This window comes from Heterodontus francisci, chromosome 11 (genome assembly GCF_036365525.1).
Source record: "Heterodontus francisci isolate sHetFra1 chromosome 11, sHetFra1.hap1, whole genome shotgun sequence".
NCBI classification, from domain to species: Eukaryota; Metazoa; Chordata; class Chondrichthyes; order Heterodontiformes; family Heterodontidae; genus Heterodontus; species Heterodontus francisci.
Genome location: NC_090381.1, coordinates 109,632,497 through 109,655,121, shown reverse-complemented (window position 1 = coordinate 109,655,121; position 22,625 = coordinate 109,632,497). Strand labels below are relative to the sequence as shown.

The 22,625-nt window shown below is 44.9% G+C and overlaps 2 protein-coding genes across 2 annotated transcripts in view; both read left to right on the top strand.

Annotated features, from left to right (window-relative positions):
* The window catches only part of samd7 (sterile alpha motif domain containing 7), a 43,858-nt gene extending 38,305 nt beyond the window's left edge, over window positions 1-5,553 (top strand). Inside the window, exons 16-19 of the mRNA XM_068041701.1 lie at window positions 1,746-1,820; window positions 2,771-2,884; window positions 3,345-3,481; window positions 5,437-5,553. Of these exons, the coding sequence (XP_067897802.1) occupies window positions 1,746-1,820; window positions 2,771-2,884; window positions 3,345-3,481; window positions 5,437-5,553 (443 nt within the window). The remainder of the gene's footprint in view (window positions 1-1,745; window positions 1,821-2,770; window positions 2,885-3,344; window positions 3,482-5,436) is intronic.
* Window positions 5,554-10,852: 5,299 nt separating this feature from the next.
* The window catches only part of sec62 (SEC62 homolog, preprotein translocation factor), a 42,849-nt gene continuing 31,076 nt past the window's right edge, over window positions 10,853-22,625 (top strand). The window contains exon 1 of the mRNA XM_068042745.1: window positions 10,853-10,976. Coding sequence (XP_067898846.1) covers window positions 10,941-10,976 — 36 coding nt within the window. The 5' untranslated portion in view covers window positions 10,853-10,940. The remainder of the gene's footprint in view (window positions 10,977-22,625) is intronic.

Below are 22,625 nucleotides of genomic sequence, written 5' to 3'. Positions count from 1 at the left end.
TTTGGTAGCATGTAAAACAGGTGATAGCAAGTCAACAGCCCATTTTACATCTCTCCCCATTGAAGTCAAGGGAAATAAAAATTAAAACAAGCTGCTGGCCATTTTACCATATTGCACAAAGTCTACCCCCATGGGTCTCAATAAAGGCTAAAAATTCAAAGGTATTTTAATTAACTCTAAAATGTGTATTTTTAATTATATTTTCCTAGATAGCTACTGGGGCAGTATTTTAAATTAGAGAGTACTCCCCCTGGATTTCCTGCCACTTTAACTAGTTTTCTATATGATAATTGCACAGCTGTTGAGCAGAGTCATTTATCTCCCTCCAAAGTGTTGTCTTAGTTTGCCTGTAGTTTTTATATTAAGTGCTGCTCGTACAGGCCAGTGTCACAAAAGCTAAGTCGAATGATGATTTTTAATTCACTGGCTGAAAACATGAATTAAATTTTTAATAAAAGAAAGAAACAGATAAAAGGTAACTATGCTAGCAGCTAAAGATGGCCACCCCAATTTGCATCACATATTCCAATGCATTGAGATGGAGACGGCCTGTCCGCACAAACCCACAGTGGCGCAGTGGTTAGCACCGCAGCCTCACAGCTCCAGTGACCCGGGTTCAATTCTGGGTACTGCCTGTGTGGAGTTTGCAAGTTCTCCCTGTGACTGCGTGGATTTTCGCCGGGTGCTCCGGTTTCCTCCCACAGCCAAAGACTTGCAGGTTGATAGGTAAATTGGCCATTATAAATTGCCCTTGGTATAGGTAGGTGGTAGGGGAATATAGGGAAGGTGGGGATGTGGTAGGAAAATGGGATTAGTGTAGGATTAGTATAAAGGGGTGGCTGATGGTCGGCACAGACTCGGTGGGCCGAAGGGCCTGTTTCAGTGCTGTATCTCTAAATAAAATAAATAAGCATTGACCTGGGGAATCTGCGTGAACTCCTTATCCTGTTCACATTAGCACAGCAACAAGGCCATCAGCTGAATATTAAACTGGTAGAGACGAACCACTCAAACTAACCACTTGAACAATGGGACCCTGGTTCTGAGAAGGAAATTCCTAGACATGGATTAAGTAACCACCATGCTTGAATCACTGGGTTGCAGTTATGTGACAGGCCCACCATCTGTGTGCTTAAGCTGGTGTTTTCTCTGCAGCAGTCAGACAAGCAGCTAGACACTGAAAAAAGGAGACCCAAGAGGGGTGCCTCCTTCCTTTTGCTCTCACCAATCCATCTTGCAAGCTTCAAACCCTGCCTACTGACTGTGACCCCCGAGGCATACCCCTGCTGCAGACAGACCCCCTTGAAGGAAATCAGCCACATCGCTGTCTCCAGGAGATCCACCGCATCAGTCATCTACATCTTCAAACCAGAAGCCTCAGGTCGACCAAAGGAAAGGCGCGCGACCACCGAATTCAGCCTGAAGCCAGCTGAGTCACAAACCTCCACAGACTGTGTACCCTTTTATTTCTCTGGACGTTGCTTTGACCAATCTATCCTTCCCCACTTTGTAACCTATTTGTGTGTGTGTGTGTGTGTGTGTGTGTGTGTGTGTGTGTGCGCGTGTGAAAGTTGAAGCATGTTTTATTACTTTACTTAGATTGGTTTAAGTACAATAAAGCTAACCCCTTTTTTTGTTAGACCCAAGAAAAGAGGGGAGCCCTTTGACCCCTCCTCACCTGATCATAATCAGTAAAAGGAGTAGGTTCCCTTCTGTAGCCAGAAGGCTGCAAAATGCCTAATCAGAAGATGAGGTGCTGTTCCTCAAGCTTGCATTGAGCTTCACTGGAACACTGCAGCAGGCTGAGGACAGAAGTGTTGGTATGAGAGCAATGTGGTAAATTAAAATGGGGAGCAACTGGAAGCTCGGGGTCCTGCTTCTCTGTGTTCCTGTTTGCATAATTTTTGCTAAATAATAATGTAAATCAAAGCATTATACAATAATCAGATTGGAATATGGAACTTTCAAATGGGGACTGAATTATATTTGTGTGTTCTAGTCTATTTTATCCTTGCCCCCTTAGCTCCATTTCACCTGAAGACTGCTCTTGGTCTTTAGTTATGTCAGGGAACAAGGGATATGCAGCAAAGGTGGGTAAATCGAGTTGAGGTACAGATCAGCCATGATCTAATTGAATGGTGGAGCAGACTCGAGGGGCTGAATGGCTCCTCCTGTACCTATATTTTGGTGGTGGGGGGTGTGGGGGGCCTGCAGCAAATTTGAATAAATTCTGCTTGGGAGATTACAATAGAAATGAAAACTGGGCAGTTTCTATAGTGGGCAGCCAATCTGTACATCAGCTTTACACCTGGGTGGCAAATTAAAAATCTACACAATCACATCATGACAAGGTGTGTAATTTAGTTCAATAAATCTGGTAGCTTGTAGTCAATAAATGGCAGTGAAAGTTGCCATTTTGGCATTAGAAACCCAACTGGTTCACTAAAGTTCTGCAAGGAAGGAAACCTGTGACCTATACCTTGTGTGGACTACATTGTGTGGTTGGCCCTAAATAAGTTCTGAAGTGACCTATTACCCCTGTACGATAGCCTAGTTGTGCATGTGTATATACATATGATAAGAATTTGGTTTGATCTTATATGATTAAAATTTTTGCTTTCTTTTTACTTAATGAAATGGTTAAAAGCTGTTCATTCCCAGGATGCTTTAGGGTTTAATGCATCAGCGTACAATTTAACTGACGCTGTGATTTAGGTGTTTGCTGAAACAACAGAATGTATTAGACTTGTGACCCTTGACTCGTTTTCAGACCTATATTGTGATTCAGTTAGCCAAGCCAGTTTTGAGATAAGGAGAGAAACAATGGAAGAACAGGATGGAAAACAGTCGGCATCAGTTGATTTGAAGGAAATGCATCAGTTCTGTGGGTCTTGTTAACAAGAACACATATCATGCCATAATTAGCACACACAGTATTCCTGAGAAACAGATTATAACAATCTTAAGTTTTCCTTAACAAGTTGAAGGGAGAGAGTTGAATTCACAAAGGAACAATGTAAGTTACATTTCTACACAGGGAAGACAAAACGGGGTAATCCTATTTATTTCTCTGTATGACTACTGCTTAAAGATATTGTATGTATCTGGTTGAATACAAATAAACAGAGACTGTTGCAAACCATATTTGGTGTCAGAAATCAAACTGTTACATTCTAATCAATTGTATAAACAATCGATATTCCATGAAGAAGGTTCCCCACCACCGCTCAGGGCTACGAGTGATGGGCAATATTGCCCACATTCCAAAGAATATATTCTAAAAAATACATAAAGTTTATGACTGAATTATCCTCTACAAATGGTATAATGTTTTGCCTCAATAGATAGCCTTATTGCAGTTGCTTCCACGTCCCCTTCATCATTTGTCTATGATGTCTTGATGGGACGCAGCCCCTGTCTTACAACTGAAACTCAACACAAAAACCTCTTCATTGTTCAGTTGATCATTGAACAGAAACAGGCAAGTAGATATTAGGTTCAAGCCCTGGCTGATTCTGATTTCAGACAGGTCAAATATGAGAGGACATGGGGAGGCAGTGGCGTAGAGGTAATGTCACTGGACAAGCAATCCAGAGGCCCAGGCTAAAGCGAATCCCACCATGGCAGATAGTGAAATTTGAATACAATTAATAAAAACCTGGAATTAAAAGCTAGGCTAATAGTGACCATGAAACCATTGTCAATTGTTGTAAAATCCCATCTGGTTCACTAATGTCCTTTAGGGAAGCAGATTTGCCGTCCTTACCTGGTCTGGCCGACATGTGACTCCAGACCCACAGCAATGTGGTTGACTCTTAAATGCCCTCTGAAATGGCCTAGCAAGCCACTCAGTTCAAGGGCAATTACGGATGGGCAATAAATGCTGGCCTAGCCAGCGACACCCACATCCCACAAACGAACGTAAAAAAAAAAAATCAGCATCAGCAGCACTGGGGTAGAGATTAGTGAAATATCAGATAAACATATTAGAATCGACCTGAACTTTCTCTTGGAAAGCAGGAGGGTATGGATGTCAAGTGAGAACATGATTGGCCCTCCATTCTTTGTAAAATATCCTGCCAGCATTCTCTGGCTTCAGCATGAACAATGTTCATTTGGATAAGATACCAGGAATTACACTTCATTAAAATACCAGAAATTAGCTCAAAAGATAAATCAAAGCTCTGTCTTGCCTGTGAGGTGACATAAAAGATACAGTGGCACTATTCAAAGAAGATCAGGAAGCTCTCCTAGTGCCCTGATCAACACTCCACCCTCATCCAACATCACTAAAATGGATTATTTAGTTTAGTTTAGTTATACAGCACTGAAACAGGCCCTTTGGCCCACCGAGTTCTGATGAAGGGTCACTGAACTGAAACTTTAACTCTGCTTCTCTCTCCTCAGACGTTGCCAGACCTGCTGAGTATTTCCAACACTTTTGTTTTTATTTCATATTTCCAGCATCTGGAGTATTTTGCTTTTATTCTATTCACCACAATAATACTGGGGCTATAAGTGTTAAATAATAAGGACAGATTGCATAGACTAGGCTTGACTTCCTTGAGTATTGGAGACTGAGGGGTGATTAATTGTGGTCTTCAAGATGCCCAAAGGAGTTGATAGGGTAAATAGATCTGATAGAGGTATTCAAAATCATGAGAGGTCTGGACAGAGTAGATAGGGAGAAACTGTTCCTGCTCAAAAGGATCAAGAACAAGAGGGCACAGATTTAAGTTAATTGGCAAAAGAAGTAATGGCAACATGAGGAAAAACTTTTTCACACAGCGAGTAGTTGGGATCTGGAATGCACTGCCAGAGAGCATGGTGAAGCCAGGTTCAATTGAGGCATTCAAAAGGGAATTGGATAGATACCTGAAAAGGAAGAATGTTCAGGGTTATGGGGAGAAGGCAAAGGAATGGCACTAAGTGAATTGCTCACTTGGCGAGCTGGTGCAGATACAATGGGCCGAATGGCCTCCTTCTGCACTGTAACAATTCTGTGATTCTCTGATAGAGTGAAACTATTTCTTTGGATTGGAGATTCCAGAACAAGGGGAGCATAGCCTTAAAATTAGAGCTTGACTATTCAGGAGTGATGTCAGTGTGCACTTCTCCACACAAAGTGTAGCAAAACGTGGAACTCTCTCCCAGAAATGTTCTTAAGGCAAGGTTAATTGAAAATATTGTCAAGAAAACATGATATGCCAAATGAGGAATTTTAAATCATTGATTGGAAACTTACATTAAACTTTTAATGGAAAAAAATCCTACAGTTAACTTTTTAAAAAGCTGGCAGCCAAGATGGCCACAGCAATTTGCATTTGAACATCTTACACATTCCAAGGCCTCCAAAAGGCACACATGGCTGATGAGCCTGTACCCAAAACAATGGCTTGCGCTAGTGATTGAATTATCTAAGATTGCTTTCATTAGCTTGGCATTAAAGGCCATCCTGACATATTGACTTTGAAAGCACAAACCCCTCCAAGTGTAAATTTTGGTATCCTGAGGCCTGAGGAGGTGGAAACTCCTAACCTTGAACCTCATTAAAAGTTTCAAGAGAATACACGGAGGCAGTCATGTGACCGTCTGTCCACCTCTGTGAAAGCTCGGAGTTTCGCTTGGCCAAAGACAGTCAATCCAGTGATTCATTCCATGCAGAAGGCAAGAGCTCTCTCTCACTCTCTCTCTTTCTCTCTCTCACCAGAAGACCTCGTACGAAGCCTGGCTGCTGGTTGCTGAATCCAAGACAAAGATACCAGGGGAAGAAAGCCACCTACAATTCTCCCTGCAAGAAAAGTTGAACCAGGTGGGCCAGCCACAAACTGCACATTTAGGGCGGCACAGTGGTGCAGTGGTTAGCACCACAGCCTCACAGCTCCAGGGACCCGGGTTCGATTCTGCGTACTGCCTGTGCGGAGTTTGCAAGTTCTCCCTGTGTCTGCGTGGGTTTCCTCCGGGTGCTCCGGTTTCCTCCCACAGCCAAAGACTTGCAGGTTGATAGGTAAATTGGTCATTGTAAATTGCCCCTAGTGTAGGTAGGGATTATGGGATTACTGCAGGGTTAGTATAAATGGGTGGTTGTTGGTCGGCACAGACTCAGTGGGCCGAAGGGCCTGTTTCAGTGCTGTATCTCTAAATAAATAAATAAATTTACCAGCCAAAGACTTCAAGAACACAACTTCAGCCAGAAGACAACGGAACTATCCAACCCCACAGACTGTGTATCAATTTTTATTTATTCTGGGCTCTAATCCAACCACAAATCTATCCCTCATCATTTTGTAATCTATTTGTGTGTGTGTGATTCTCGGGTGAGTGTGTGCATGAATGTGTTGCGGAATTTTTTTTAGATCCGGTTTAGATTGTTAAGTATAATAAACTCACCTATAATTGGTTCTTTCACAATCACAACAAAGGTAAAAGGCAAAATATTCAGAGAGGCGGTAAGCACATCAACTGTTTAAAAAAGGAATAAACTCTGTTGCGGTCAAATAAGAGGAAGGACAAGCGGGAAGCCTCATCACCTCTCCTCAGGTGGCCGCAACAATATCAAAGCTGAGATTGCTAGATTTTTGTTAAGCAAGGATATTAATGGTTACGGAAACAAGATGGGTAGATGGTGATAAGATACAGATAAGCCATGATCTAATTAAATGGTGGAACAGGCTCATGGGGCTGAATGACCTACTCCTGTTCCTATGTTCCTATATTCCTTTCTCGCTCATGTACCTGTGACAGCGAGTATTACATTCTACCACTTTCTGAGTAAAAAGGTTTCTCCTGAATTCTTTGTGGGATTTATTAATGACTAGCTTATATTGATGGCCCTCAGTTTTGATCTCCCCTGCAAGCGGAAATATCTTCTCTGCATCTAACTTATTGAACCTCGTCATGCAGGCTCCCAGGATCACTACCCTATTCCAACATTGGAAGAAATCACACCAGCACTAGCAGGGGCAAAAGTTTTCAGCAAGCTCGATGCTAGAAATGGCTACTGGAATGTGAAGCTAGACGCAGAAACTTCACTGTTGACAACATCCAACACACCCTTTGGATGGTACTAATTCCTGTGTCTACCTTTTGGCCTCAAAGTGAGCCAGGATGTTTTCCAAGAGAAAGTAGATGAGACATACAGGGGATGCAAAGGAGCAGTCGACATAGCTGATGATATCCAGAAATATGGCGTAGATGGAAAAGATCATGACAACCATCTACATGAATACATGGAGAGAACCAGGAAAGCTGGGATTAAGCTAAACGCAGACAAATGCATTGTGAAAGTGACAGAATGCCAGTTCTTCGGAATGATGTACACACCCGACGGAGTCACACCGAGTCCCGAAAGAATCTCAGCCATCTCGGGGATGGAAGCCCCAAGAGATAAGAGAGAGTTGAGAAGTTTCCTTGGTTTGATACAATACATGAGCTCCTTTATTCCACACATGTCGGAACATACGGCAAACCTGCGGGAGCTGATGAAAGAAGATGTAGAGTACCAGTGGTCAGAGCCACATGACAGGAGTTTCAACAAACTCAAAAAGGTAGCATGCAAGGAGACAAGTCTGTTGTACCATGACAGAAAGAAATCTGTCACTCTACAAGTAGATGCTTCCACAAAAGGACTGGGAGCAGCCCTGATACAAGGTTTAGAGAGGATTTGAGTAAAACATTTTTCATCCAGAGGGTGATTGGAATTTGGAGCGCACTGCCTGAAGAGGTGGTAGAGGCAGGAACCCTTACAACATTTAAGAAGTATTTAGATGAGTACTTGAAACCTCAAGGCTACGGGCTAAGTGCTGGAAAATGGAATTGGAATAGTTAGGTGCTTGATGTCCGGCACGGACATGATGGGCCGAAGGGCCTGTTTCTGTACTGTATAACTCTCTGACTCTATGACTCTAAGAGGGAAAGCCAATAGCATTTGCATCCAAAGCTCTGATGAGACAAGATATGCCAACATAACGAGAGCTTTTGGCAGTTGTATATGGATGTGAGAAGTTGCACACATATCTCTATGGGAGGAAGTTCACAGTGGAGAGTGATCATCGTCCACTGGAGCAGATCTACAAGAAAAATCTATGTAAAGCACCAGCAAGACTGCAGAGGTTACTCTTGAGGCTTCAGAGTTATGATTTCACTTTGAAATATAAACCAGGAGGAGAAATGATGCTGGAAGACATCCTATCTCAGTTGTCACCACAGGAGAAACATGAGATAGAAGATCTAGGCATAAAGATTCATCATCTATTGAATGTAACACCACCCAAACGGAATCAAATTAGAGATGAGACCAGCAAAGACGAGGCGTTACAGATGCTATCTCAGAAAGTGATCCAGGGATGGCCTGATAGGATACAACACACACAGCCAGCAATACAGCAATAATGGTTTATCAGAGATGACATCTCACTAGAAGATGGTGTTCTGCTGGCCGGATCCAGAATAATCATACCCAAAACAATGCAGGAAGAACCTCTCCAAAAGATACACAAAGGCCATATGGGAATGGAGAAGTGTAAGCTCAGAGCCAAATCAGCTGTGTACTGGATAGGCATATACTAAGATATTGAAAATATGGTGTCCACATGCAATGTATGTCAGAAGTACAGAAACTCACAACAGATGACAGCTACTGAAGTACCACCCAGACCATGGCATACTGTAGGAGTCGATTTCTTCACACATAATCAAGAATGGTATCTCATAGTCGCAGACTACTACTCAAAATTCCCTTTTATCCGGAAGATGAAAGACTTGAGAGCGACAACAATAATCTCAGCAGTACAAGTTCTGTTCATTAACCAAGGGATTCTTGAAAGGTTAATATGTGACAATGGCACCCAATTTACATCCAGAGAATTGAAGGAATTCGCTGACCAGTATGAGTTCAACACCATCACCTCATCACCACACTACCCACGGGGACACGGAGTTATAGAAAGACATGTCCAGACGGTCAAAAGAACACTGGTGAAATGCCAAGAGACAAAGGAAGACCCAAACTTGGCCTTATTGTCACTCCGATCCACACCTCTCAAGGCTGACAAGAAATCACCTGCAGAGCTGTTAAATGGAAGAAAATATAAGACAACTCTGCCAAGTAAAATACATCCTTCAAGTGACCAGGAGGAAATGAGACAACAACTCACTGAAGCACAGGTAAGAGGAGAGCAACATTTCAACATGTATGCTAAATCCCTACCCGAGCTGTTGAAAGGACAAACTGTACACGTATAGGATCCAATCATGAAAACCTGGAGCCCAGCAAAAGTTGTTAGTGAAGCTGAGGAGACTCCAAGGTGATATATATCATTGAGACCGAAACTGGAACCAAATGAGAAGGAACAGAATCCATATTCCACCTACACCTGAGCTGAAACAACAGAAAAGACCATCAACAACACTGGCAACATCACTATCCAGCGAGACAACATTAACAACATCACTAGCAAGTGACACGACATCACCTGTACAAGGTGCCAATTCACCACTGAGAACAACAAATGCCAAATCTACAAGATGGAGGCACAACATCTTACCACCCAAGCGATACCATGAATAATATTTTAAAAAGAATACACGCTATAAAAGATTCTAAAAAGGGATTTAGATTATTTCCACAAGTCGGATGATAATCTTTTTTATTTATATTGACAGTTATATTGATATGGGGCATTATGTTTTAAAGACAGAGGGATGTTATATATGTATATATTGTTATACTATCTGTAAAGTGTTAGGAACTAATTAGCTAGGAACTAGTTCCAGTATGGGGCCACATTCACAGCTGTACTGGGGAATCATGTTATATGTAACACAAGAACCAGTCAACCAGGGTCTACAGCACATAGCATGGTGCTGTAATAAACCAGACTGACTCCAGTCTTTTCCAAGATTAACGTGTGATTCTTTCCAACAACCCAGCTGAACCACAGTGGAGAGGCATTGGAGGAGGATGGTGTGGTCAACCGTGTCAAAGGCTGCAGACAGGTCATGAAGGATAAGGATGGAAAGTTTACCTTTGTCACAGTCTCATACTATGTTATTTTTGAAATTGGTAGGAGCTATTTCAGTATTGTGTTTGGGGAAACGTCTTGGGAGAGATTCAAACAGGGGGTCACATGGTGAAAGTTCCTGAAATATATGCAACAGAAGTTTGGGGGAAAAAGCTAGGGTTCTGGTTTCATTTTGAGATCTGATGATAGGTCGTCGACCTGCAAGGTTCTCAGTCCACTGCTGGCAGTGTAGTTGCAGTTCCTCCTTCCGGGCAGCAGGTGGTGGTCTGGTTGCAATTCCAACTCCTGGGTGGCAGGTGATGGTGTGGCTGTAGTTCTTCCTCCTAGGCAGCAGGTGGCGGTGCGGCTGCCGTTTCTTCCTCCCAGACGGCAGGTGGCGGTGCGGCTGCAGTTTCTTCCTCCCAGACGGCAGGTGGCGGTGCGGCTGCAGTTTCTTCCTCCCAGACGGCAGGTGGCGGTGCGGCTGCAGTTTCCTACTCCCAGGCGGCAAGTGGCGGTGCGGCTGCAGTTTCTTCCTCCCAGACGGCAGGTGGCGGTGCGGCTGCAGTTTCCTACTCCCAGGCGGCAAGTGGCGGTGCGGCTGCAGTTTCTTCCTCCCAGACGGCAGGTGGCGGTGCGGCTGCAGTTTCCTACTCCAAGGCGGCAGGTGGCGGTGCGGCTGCAGTTTCCTACTCCCAGGCGGCAAGTGGCGGTGCGGCTGCAGTTTCTTCCTCCCAGACGGCAGGTGGCGGTGCGGCTGCAGTTTCCTACTCCCAGGCGGCAAGTGGCGGTGCGGCTGCAGTTTCTTCCTCCCAGACGGCAGGTGGCGGTGCGGCTGCAGTTTCCTACTCCCAGGCGGCAAGTGGCGGTGTTCGGGACCGGGGAGCTGAGTCTCGCGATGTTTGGTTGCCCCATTACACGTCACTTGGGGCCGGAGAGATGGCGGAGCGACGCAAACAGAAGAAGCGGAGTCAGGTACCGGGGTGAGGGGGCGACCGCAACCCGGGCACAGGGAATGGAGGCGGGACTGAGAAGCTCGGAGAGGGAATGGGGAATTCAGGAGGTCGAAGGGGACAGAGAGGGGTTGCGGGCGGAGCGAGAGGTAGGTAGGTGGGTGATGGTGGAGGGGGGGAGCGAGAGGTGGGTGGTGGAGGGGAGCGAGGGTTTGGAGGGAAGCAGGAGGTGTTATGGAGAGTGGACAGAAGTGGGAGGGGGTCAGGGAGAGGTTGGGTGCTTGGAGGCAGTGGAGAGGAGGAAGAGGGTGAGGGGTGGGAGAGGAGAGGGTTGGTTCGAGATAAGGTTGGGTTGGAGGGTGCAGAGAGGAGTGAGGAGGAGGAAATAGGGGGGCAATGGGAGAGAGACTAAACAGAGATGAGGGGGAGGAGGAGGAGGAGTGGCATTACCAGGGGAGAGACAGTGAATAGGGAGACAGAAATGGGATGGGGAGAGAGGGATGCAGAGGGACTTGAAGAGGTGAGCAGGCTCAGGGGACAGTGGAAGAGGAAGAAAAGGGCTGGTGAGACTGAGGCAAAGTGAAATGGTAGCTCGTGGTGGATCAGGAACTCGTAGTGGGTGGCGCAGTGGTTAGCACCGCAGCCTCACAGCTCCAGCGACCCGGGTTCGATTCCGGGTACTGCCTGTGTGGAGTTTGCAAGTTCTCCCTGTGTCTGCGTGGGTTTCCTCCGGGTGCTCCAGTTTCCTCCCAGATGCCAAAGACTTGCAGGTTGATAGGTAAATTGGCCATTATAAATTGTCCCTAGTATAGGTAGGTGGTAGGGAAATATATAGGGACAGGTGGGGATGTGGTGGGAATATAGGATTAGTATAAATGAGTGGTTGATGGTCGGCACAGACTTGGTGGGCCGAAGGGCCTGTTTCAGTGCTGTATCACTAAAACTAAGGAGCTGTGGGATTGGACCTTTGGCAACATGTTTACTATTGGCTCTTCATTTATTGATTTAAATTCCATTTGCATCTCCTGTGTGAGTGCTGAATTTGGCAGCAAGTCAGATGCGATGATGTAATTGTGTCACAGGTGGTGTTCTCCAGGGAGACTCAACACAAACCTAGTAAGCTGGTGACAAAGCTGCTGGCCTGTACAGTTAGAGCATGTAGCAGATGATGAGCTGGTGGATGAATTACACCCACTGCACGCAATCAAGTTTTACGGTGATTGCACACAGGTTGAACCTTGGTACTTGCCGATGTGTGAAGAAGCCACTCCATTTCAGCTGTGAGCTCTCATTACATCAGAGGTTCCCAAGACAATGGAGTGGAAATCAGCATTTCCCCAGAAACTACATAGAATTTGCAGCACAGAAACAGACCATTTGGTCCAGCCAGTGTTTATGCTCCACACAAGCGTCCTCCCATCCTACTTGATCTCACCCTATCAGCATATCCTTCTATTCCTTTCTCCTTCATGTAATTATCCAGTTTCAACAACAGCAACTTGCATTTATATAATGCCTTTAATGTAGTAAAACATCCAAAGGTGCTTCACAGGAGTATCATCAAATAAAATTTACCACTAAACCACATGATGGTACGTTTTAGGGAGCATCTTAAAGGAGTATAGACAGATAGGGAGGGACTCCCAGACCTTAGGGCCCAGGCAGCTTTCCATCAAATGAATTATGCTATTTGCCTCAACCACTCCTTTTGGTAACAAGTTTCACGTTCTAACCACTCTCTGGGTAAAGACGTTTTTCCTGAATTTCTTATTGGATTTATTAGTGACTATATTTATGGCCTCTACTTTTGGACTCTCCCACAAGTAAAACATTTTGTAGGAACTGTTAAAGCTAAGGCTTGTTAAGGTGAAAGGTGCCTCATAAATGCAAGTCTTCTGGTTCTATCAGTCCTACTCATCCATCACCCAGCCCTCACTTATCCCGATCTTCTGCCTATTTTGCAACCCCACTAAAGTTTAATTTCACTCCCCATCTTTAGATCACTTGCCTCATCTCTATAATCTCCTCCAGCCTTGTAAATCCACTCCATTGCTTTAACTTGGGCCTCTTGTGTATCCTCTTTTTCCATCACATCTTTGCTGAACTTTCTTTAAAACCCTTCTCATAACCTAAAACTGAGCAAACCTTTGGTCACCCTTCCTAATCTTTCACTTCCTAGCTTGGTATTTGTTACCATTATGGCTGCTTAGATAGCTCCATGGTGTGTTCTTTACACTTAAGGTGCTGTATAACTGTAGGTTATTAACCAAGAGAATCACTGTGCAACTTTATGGTGTCAACTTTGCTCAGTGGTGAGCACCCTCACCTCTGAGTCAGAAGGTTGTTGGTTCAAGTCCCACCTTCCCAAGGGTAATTAAGGATGGGCAACAAATGCTGGCCTTGCCAGTGACATTCACATCCCATGAAAGAATAAAAAAAACTCCAGAACCTTGAGAGCAAAATGTAGGCTGGCACTCCCAGTGGAGTCCTAAGGGAATGCTGCGCTGTCGGAGGAGCCATCTTTCAGATGTGATATTAAGACTTCTTTGAACACGCAAGCTAAAAACATGCATCTTGAATTTCCAGTGTGTTTGCAAGCAAGCGGTATCTTCAGACTTGTATTTTGCAGCAACAATATTCCAGTGCAGTGAGAGAGAGAGAGGATGAGCTTAGTGGGAGAGAGCTGGGCCAGAGGCCCATTATGTTGGTCATCGTTTTCTGCTCAGAGTTTTCTGGATCAAGAGGCCTCTTGGTTTTCAGTCTGCTAGCAGGAGAGCAAGGGTAGATCATTTTGCCCCCTCCCCTCCCACATCATAAGGGCATGATTGAGATTGGAACTCACTTGCTGCATTCCCCCCACCCTGGGGCATACCCACTACACCAGTCCTAGAATGCATTGCTCCAGTGGGCCACTGACTTGTTAGCATGGTTTCCATATTGGCAGTAATGGTGGACCTGTGTCATGTTTGTACTGTATAAGGTTCCTGATCACCAATCCATGGGCTGTGTGCGAGAGAGGTTAACGGTGGTTGGAGTAATTTGAGCTGATGAATTAGGCGTATTGACCCCTGTGTTGTTTTTTCGCTGATACAAATACTAAATCCTCTCTCACCCCACCATCCCCCCCGCCCACCTTTTACTTAAATACACCTATGGTGGTAACATCTCCCCAATCTACCTGGACAGCGCCACCTGGTGCATGTTAGTGGAGTAACATGGGCAGTCGTAGTAGGTGAATGAGGTGCAAGTGGGACCATACACATACACTTCGAATTAACCATCAGCAATTTTTCTGTATGGTGTAAACTATATGGGGGGGGTTGCTGGGGCCCTGTGTCATCAGAAAAGCTTTGTATTGTATAGTTGTTAATTCCATGGCAGCATAAGCAATAGGAGCAGGAATAGGCCATTCAGCCCCTCAAGCCTGTTCCAGCATTCAATAAGATCATGACTGATCTGATTGTGGCCTTAACTCCACTTTCCTGCCTGTCCCCTATAACCCTTGACTCCCTAATCTGTCTAACTCAGCCTCCACTGCTTGTTGGGGAAGAGAATTCAAAACACTAGCAACCCTCAGGGAAAAAATTCCACCTCATCTTTGTCTTAGATGGGAGACCCCTTAATTTGAAACTGTGCCCCCTAGTTCTAGATTCCCCCACAAGGGGATGTCATCCTCTCAGCATCTACCCTGTCAAGCCCCTTCAGAATCTATACGATTCAGTAAGATAAATTACAGACAGGGCAAGATCGTTGAAATGATTTCCGTGCATCTTATCAAGTGCAAGAATTGAGTCTGGAACAGATTTATAACTTCACTTAGATCTCAAAAAAAACGATAACAGCAATAACTTGCACTTGTATAGCACCTTTAACATTGGAATGTTTTACTATCATACAAAATTTGATATCAAGCCATATAACAAAGTATTAGGACAGGTGGCCAAAAGTGTATTCAAAGAGGTAGTTTTAATGGCGTGTTTAAAAAAAGAGAAAGAGAGGGGGGGATGGGGGGAGCGCAGAGAGGTTGAGGGCGAGGATTCCAGAGCTTAGAGCCCAGATGCCTGAAGGGACAGCCAGCAATGTTGGACTGATGAAAATCAGGGAGACACAAGACACCAGAATTGGAGGTGTGCAGAGATCTTGGAGGGCTGGTGGGATGCTGGAGGTTGCAGAGATACGGAGGGGCGAGGCCGTGGAGGGATTTGAAAACAAGGATGACAGTTTTAATATCGAATCGTTGCTGGACCAGTAGCCATTGTAGGTCAGCAGACACAAGACTGCTAAGCACATGGATGTTGTGCTTTGGCTCATTAAGTCTGATTGATCTGTGATGGAATTTTAGTCTCACTCAAAGGAACTGAGAATTGCAACAACTGAGTGATTTGTAAAGGCAGCCAGCAGTTCCTGTCAGTTAAACTGTGCACTCAATATGTGGGTATCTAAAGACATTGTGGCTGCTGAGAAAGGTCTACTGCCTGTTTCCTATCTCGCTCCTAGTCCTGTTCACCTATCACCCCTGTGCTCACTGATCTACACTTATTCGCTCAATTTTAAAGTTCTTATTTTCGTTTTCAAATCCCTCCATAGTTTCTCCCTTTAACCTCCTCCAGCCCTATGACCCTCCAAGATCTCTGCACTCCTCCAATTCTGGCCTGTTGCACATCCCCAGTTTTCATTGCTTTACCTTTGGTTGCCATGCTTACAGCTGTCTGGGCCCTAAGCTCTGGAATTCCCTCCCTAAACCTCCCCCCCTTCCGCTTTAAGACGCTCCTTAAAGCCTACCTCTTCAACCAAGCTTTTTGGTCACCTAACCTGATATCTCCTTATGTGGCGTGGTGTCCAGTTTTGTCTGGCGATAACTCCTCTGAAGCATCTTGAGATGTTTTCCTATGTTAAAGGTGCTATATAAATGGAAGTTCCTGTTTGAGAGGGGCTACACTGTGAGCATACGAATTAGGAGCAGGAGTAGGCCACTCAGCCCCTCAAGCCTGCTCCACCATTCAACAGGATCATGGCTGATCAGATTGTAACCTCAAATGCACATTCCCATCTACCTCCAATAACCTTGCAGCCCTTTGCTTATCAAGAATCTATTTACCTCTGCCTTAAAAATATTCAAAGACTCTGCTTTCACCGCCTTTTGAGGAAGAGAGTTCCAAAGACTCACAACCTTCTGAGAGAAAAAATTTCCCTCATCTCCGTCTTAAATGGGTGACCCCTTATTTTTAAACAGCAACGTCTAGATTCTCCCACAAGGGGAAACATCTTTTCCACATCCACCCTGCAAAGGCCCCTCAGAATTTTATATGTTTCAATCAAGTCGCCGCTTACTCTTCTAAATTCCAGCGGATACAAGCCTAGCCTATCCAACCTTTCCTCATAAGACAACCTGCCCATTCCAGGTATTAGTCCAGTAAACCTTCTCTGAATTGCTTCCAACACATTTATATCCTTCCTTAAATAAGGAGACCAATACTGTACACAGTACTCCAGATATGAACAAAGAAAGAACAAAGAACAGTACAGTACAGGAACAGGCCATTCGGCTCTCCAAGCCTGCGCCGATCTTGATGCCTGCCTAAACTAAAACCTTCTGCACTTCCGGGGTCCGTATCCCTCTATTCCCATCCTATTCATGTATTTGTCAAGATGCCTCTTAAACGTCTCTATGGTACCTGCTTCCACCACCTCCCCCGGCAACAAGTTCCAGGCACTCGCCACCCTCTGTGTAAAGAAATTGCCTCGCACATCCCCTCTAAACTTTGCCCCTCTCACCTTAAACCTATGTCCCCTAGTAACTGACTCTTCCACCCTGGGAAAAAGCTTCTGACTATCCACTCTGTCCATGCATATGGTCTCACCAATGCCCAGTATAGCTGAAGCATAACCTCCGTACTTTTGTATTTAATTCCCCTTGCAATAAATGATAACATTCTATTAGCTTTCCTAATTACTTGCTGTACCTACACACTAACCTTTTGAGATTCATGCACGAGGACACCCAGATCCCTTTGCATGTCGGAGCTGTGCAATCTCTCAGTATTTAGAAGCGTTTTTATTCTTCCTGCCAAAATGGACAATTTCGCACTTTCCCACATTATACTTCATTTGCCAGATCTTTGCCCACTCATGTAACCTATCTATATCACTTTGTAACTTCATGTCCTTTTCACAACTTACTTTCCTACCTATCTTTATTTCTTTGGTCCAATAATTTCTCCCTGTTTACTGACTGATAATCTTGCTCATTCACACTAATTGGTGATTTCTTGACTAGATAGCCTAAAAAATCTGAACTGTCAGCAGCTATTTGAAATTCCCGTGTGTCCAATCATCCTGTTGTTCCACCAACCAACAGGGGCAGTTGCTGCCAGTGTGTTTATCCCTCTGGATCATACCTTCTCCCTCCACCCAACATGCTATATCTGTGTCATTGCAGAAACTGCTTGGAAACAAACCTGAACTCTAGAGGCTACTCGTTTTACATAGTTTTGGGAGTTGAATGTCCCTTTCAAATTGGTCATGTAAGTTCCTAATCAGGAGTTGCTCAGGATAGTGTCCTAGACCCAAGCATCTTCAGCTGCTTAATCAATGACCTTCCCTCCACCATAAGGTCACAAGTGGGGATGTTTGCTGATGATTGCAGAATGTTCGGTACCATTTGCAACTCCTCAGATACTGAAGCAGTCCGTGTAGAAATGCAGAAAGACCCAGACAACATCCAGGCTTGGGCTGATAAGTGGCAAGTAACATTCGTGCCACACAAGTGCCAGGCAATGACCATCTCCAACAAGTGAGAATCTAACCATCTCCTCTTGATGTTCAATAGCATTACCATCACTGAATCCTCCACTATCAACATCCTGGGGGTTACCATTGACCAGAAACTGAACTGGATGTTGTGGCTATAAGAGCCGGTCAGAGGCTGCGAATTCTGCAGCAAGTAACTCATCTCCTGACTCCCCAGTGCCTGTCCATCTGTGAGGCACAAGTCAGGAGTGTGATGGAATACGCTCCACTTGCCTGGATGAGTGCAGCTCCAACAACACTCAAGCAGCTCGACACCATCCAGGACAAAGCAGCCCACTTGATTTGCACCCCATCCACCACCTTCAAAATTCACTCCCTCAACACCGACGCATAGTGGCAGCAATGTGTATCATCTACAAGATGCAGTGCAGCAACTCACCAAGGCTCCTTCGGCACCTTCCAAACCCATGACCTCTCCCATCTAGGAGGACAAAGGGCAACAGATGCATGTGAACGCCACCACCTGCAAGTTCCTTTCCAAGCCACACACCATCCTGACTTGGAACTATATCGCCGTTTCTTCACTGTTGCTGGGTCATAATCCTGGAACTTCCATCCTAACAGTTGGTTTTTTGGAATTCTCAGTATCATCTTAATGGCAGACTTGGTATCTCTTTAATAGATTTTCCCATGACTTGTTTAACTATGTAGAGGTACAGGATGGGAGGGTAACTAGTCTGAACTAGGATCTGGGCCCAAACTAGTCAAAAGCATGAGGTGATAGCCAAAGTTCTAATTTTTGCATTCTGTACACCATCAACATTCTATGTTAGCAATCTGTTGAGATTGTAATTACGCTGAAGTTTTTACTTTTCATTTTACACCCCAAGGACTGCTGTGGTTCAGGAAGGCAGCTCACCACCACCTTCTCAAGGACAATTAGGGATGGGCAATAAATGCTGGCCTAGCCATCCCATGAACAAATAATTTTTTTTTTAAAAAAATCCGGTGTTGTCACGAGGATTTCAGTGTAATGGTGCATGTGATGGAGCGGTTGGATATACTCTGATTGTTTTCACTGGAACGACGGTGGTGGAGGGGCAACATGATAGAGGTTTACAAAGTTATGAGCGGCATGGACAGAGTGGATAGTCAGAATTTTTTCCCAGGGTGGAAGAGTCAGTTACTAGGGGACATAGGTTTAAGGTGAGAGGGGCAAAGTTTAGAGGGGATGTGCGAGGCAATTTCTTTACACAGAGGGTGGTGAGTGTCTGGAACTTGCTGCCGGGGGAGGTGGTGGAAGCAGGTACGATAGCGACGTTTAAGAGGCATCTTGACAAATACATGAATAGGATGGGAATAGAGGGATATGGTCCCCAGAAGTGCAGAAGGTTTTGGTTTAGGCAGGCATCAAGATCGGCGCAGGCTTGGAGGGCCAAATGGCCTGTTCCTGTGCTGTACTGTTCTTTGTTCTTTGCACCCATTTGTTCTCTTGAATTGAAATATCCAGCGATACCGATTAGTCCTTCTAAGCTTGGTTTGTGTTTGGAGAGAGCTTTTCGAGTTGAATGGCACCAGCAACAACTTGTATTTATATCGCCTTTAATATTCCAAGGCACTTCACAGGAGTGTTTATAAAACAAAATTTGACACCAAACCACAAAAAGAGATATTAGGACAGATAACCAAAAGCTTGATCAAAGAGGAAAGAGAAATTGGAAAGGTTTAGGAGGGAATTCCAGAGCTTAGGGCCTTGGCAGCTGAATGCATGGCCGCCAGTAGTGGATGCTCAAGAGACCAGAATTAGGGGAGCACATATCTCTGCGGGTTGTGGACTGGAGTAGGTTACAGAGATGGGGAGGGGTACAGTCACGGAGGGGTTTGAAATCAAGGATAAGAATTTTAAAATACAAGTTGCATAGCATCAGGCTGGAAGGGTGACTGCACACACCTTGACGTGAGTGGTGGGAGCAATTTGAGGTGCTGAAGTAACATAATGTAGGTTTGAAGTGCATTAAGACTTGCATTTATATCGTGCTTTTCATGACCACCGGACATCTCAATGCGCATTGCAGCCAGTGAAGTAGTTTTGAAGTGTCGTCACTGTAATGTAGGAAACACAACAGCCAGTTTGTGTGCAGCAAGCTTCCTCAAGCAGCAGTGTAATAACCAGATAATCTGGGGGTTTTTGTGATGTTGAACATTGGCCAGGTCCCGCATGGGAGATTGGTTAAGAAGGAAAGATCGCATGGGATCCAGGGCAATTTGGCAAATTGGATCCAAAATTGGCTTAGTGGCAGGAGGCAGAGGGTATTGGTCGAGGGTTGTTTTTGCGATTGGAAGCCTGTGACCAGTGGTGTACCGCAGGGATTGGTGCTGGGACCCTTGCTGTTTGTCGTGTACATTAATGATTTAGACGTGAATATAGGAGATATGATCAGTAAGTTCGCAGATGACACGAAAACTGGTGGTGTCGTAAATAGTGAGGAGGAAAGCCTTAGATTATAAGACGATATAGATGGGCTGGTATGATGGGCAGAGCAGTGGCAAATGGAATTTAATCCTGAGGAGTGCGAGGTGATGCATTTTGGGAGGGCTAACAAGGCAAGGGAATATACAGTGGGTGGGAGGGCCCTAGGAGGTACAGAGGGTCAGAGGGATCTTGATGTACTTGTCCATAGATCACTGAAGGCAGCAGCACAGGTAGATAAGGTGGTTAGGAAGGCATATGGGATACTTGCCTTTATTAGCCGAGGTGTAGAATATAAGAGCAGGGAGGTTTTGATGGAGCTGTATAAAAAGCTAGTTCGGCCACAGCTGGAGTACTGTTCTGGTCGCCCACACTACAGAAAGGATGTGATTGCACTGGAGAGGGTGCAGAGGAGATTCACCAGGATGTTGCCTGGGCTGGAGCGTTTCAGCTATGAAAAGAGATTGAATAGGCTAGGGTTGTTTTCCTTGGAGCAGCGAAGGCTGAGGGGAGACCTGATTGAAGTATACAAAATTATGAGGGGCATAGATAAGTAGAAACTTTTTCCCTTAGCGGAGGTATCAATCACCAGGAGGCATAGATTTAAGGTAAGGGGCAGGAGGTTTAGAGGGGATTTGAGGAAAACCTTTTTCACCCAGGGGGTGGTTGGAATCTGGAACACACTGCCTGAAGGGGTGGTAGAGGCAGGAACCCTCACAACATTTAAGTGTCTGGATGAGCACTCGAAACGTCATAGCATACAAGGTTACGGGCCAAGTGCTGGAAAATGGGATTTGAATAGATAGGTGCTTGATGGCCAGTACGGACACAATGGGCCAAAAAGCCTGTTTCTGTGCTGTATAACTCTATGACACCAGGGATAACTGCCCTGCTCTTCAAAATAGTGCCATGGGATCTTTTGCATCAACCCAAACAGGCAGTTGGGGCCTCGGTTTAACATCTCATCCACCAAATAGTACCTCCAACAGTGCAGCACACCCTGCACTGGAGTGTCAGCCTTGAATTTTGCACTCAAGCCCTAGAGTGCGACTTGAACCTAGAAACTTGTGACTGAGGCGAGTATGCTGCCAACTGAGCCATGTTTGATGCTGTCACTTAAAACAAAGATTTGCATTTATGCAGCACTTTTCATGACATCAGGATGTCTAAAAGCACTTTTAGCCAATGAGTTACATTTGTTAAGTATAGTCGGTGTTGTAATGCAGGAAAAGTGGCAGGCAATTTGTGCACAGCAATCTCCCATAAGCAGGTTGTGATGATCTGTTTCTTCCTGACGCTGACTGAGGGATAATTATTGGGCAGGACACCGGGGAGAACTCCTCTGCTGTTCAGAATAGTGCCGCCGGCTCTGTTGCATCCGCCTGAGAGGGCAGAAGAAGGTGTCTGTTTACATCTCAGCCCAACGATAACACCTCTGACAGTGTACACTCCCTCAGTAAGCACTTAAAATACGTGCAAGATCTAATTTCAGAAATGTTCAGTGTGTTGAGAATTGTAATCTGGTCCGAAGTCCTGTTTGAACCCCTTTGTTATAACAACTGGATGTCCAGTCAGCTGATAAACCACCATGCTTGGTGTGCTGTAACGGGTTGATGGTGATTCACTCTCCCTGGGTGGAGTTCAGACTGTAGCAGATGGAGCTGTCCACAAGCAGATGGATACGATTTCGGTGCCTGGGTAGCTCCAAGCAATGCTACCCATCTCCTCTTGTCATGTGTAATAAGTGAAATTTCAGTGGGAAGCATGATCTTTTTTAAAATTCAACAACTTGCATTTATACAGTGCCTTTAACGTAGTAAAAAGTCCTTGGGCACTTCGCAGGAGCATTGTCAGACAAAGGTTTGACGCTGAACCACATAAGGCGATATTAGGACAGGTGACCAGAAGCTTGGTTCAAGAGTTAGGTTTTAAGTTTAAGTCCTTATGGGACACCCCAATTCCCTCAGTACACTGTCTGAGCAGTGATAGGGGTGCTAGAGTTGTATCTGTTGCTCTAGAAAAGGGAGGAGAGACCAATAGATTAAAGCAGCTTCATTTTCCTTGTATTGTTTTGTCATCCTGCTTTTGCATTTTTTTTTGAAATGATTGATTTGTTCCCAGTTGGTTAGTGCACTTTTCTAAGGTATTGTGTTTTTTTCCCCTCCTAGATACTCATTTTTGAATTGCTCTTTCCACAAATTTCTCTAAAATGGCTCTTGGGTAGGCTTTGAGCACTGTTCTGAGGGTCATTGATGGATTCTGACAATCCCGACCTGTGCTTCCGCTGTCTTGTCAATGAAACATGATTCCGCAGAAATGTCAAATTTGCCTGCGTTAGTTGTCTTCCGCCCATTGAGATCACCATCAACAGTGACAGCAGATGAAAAATGAAAGAAGGTGGTTCTGCAACTTCCAACTCCTCACCCATTCACCCCTTGCATCAGTCCTCAA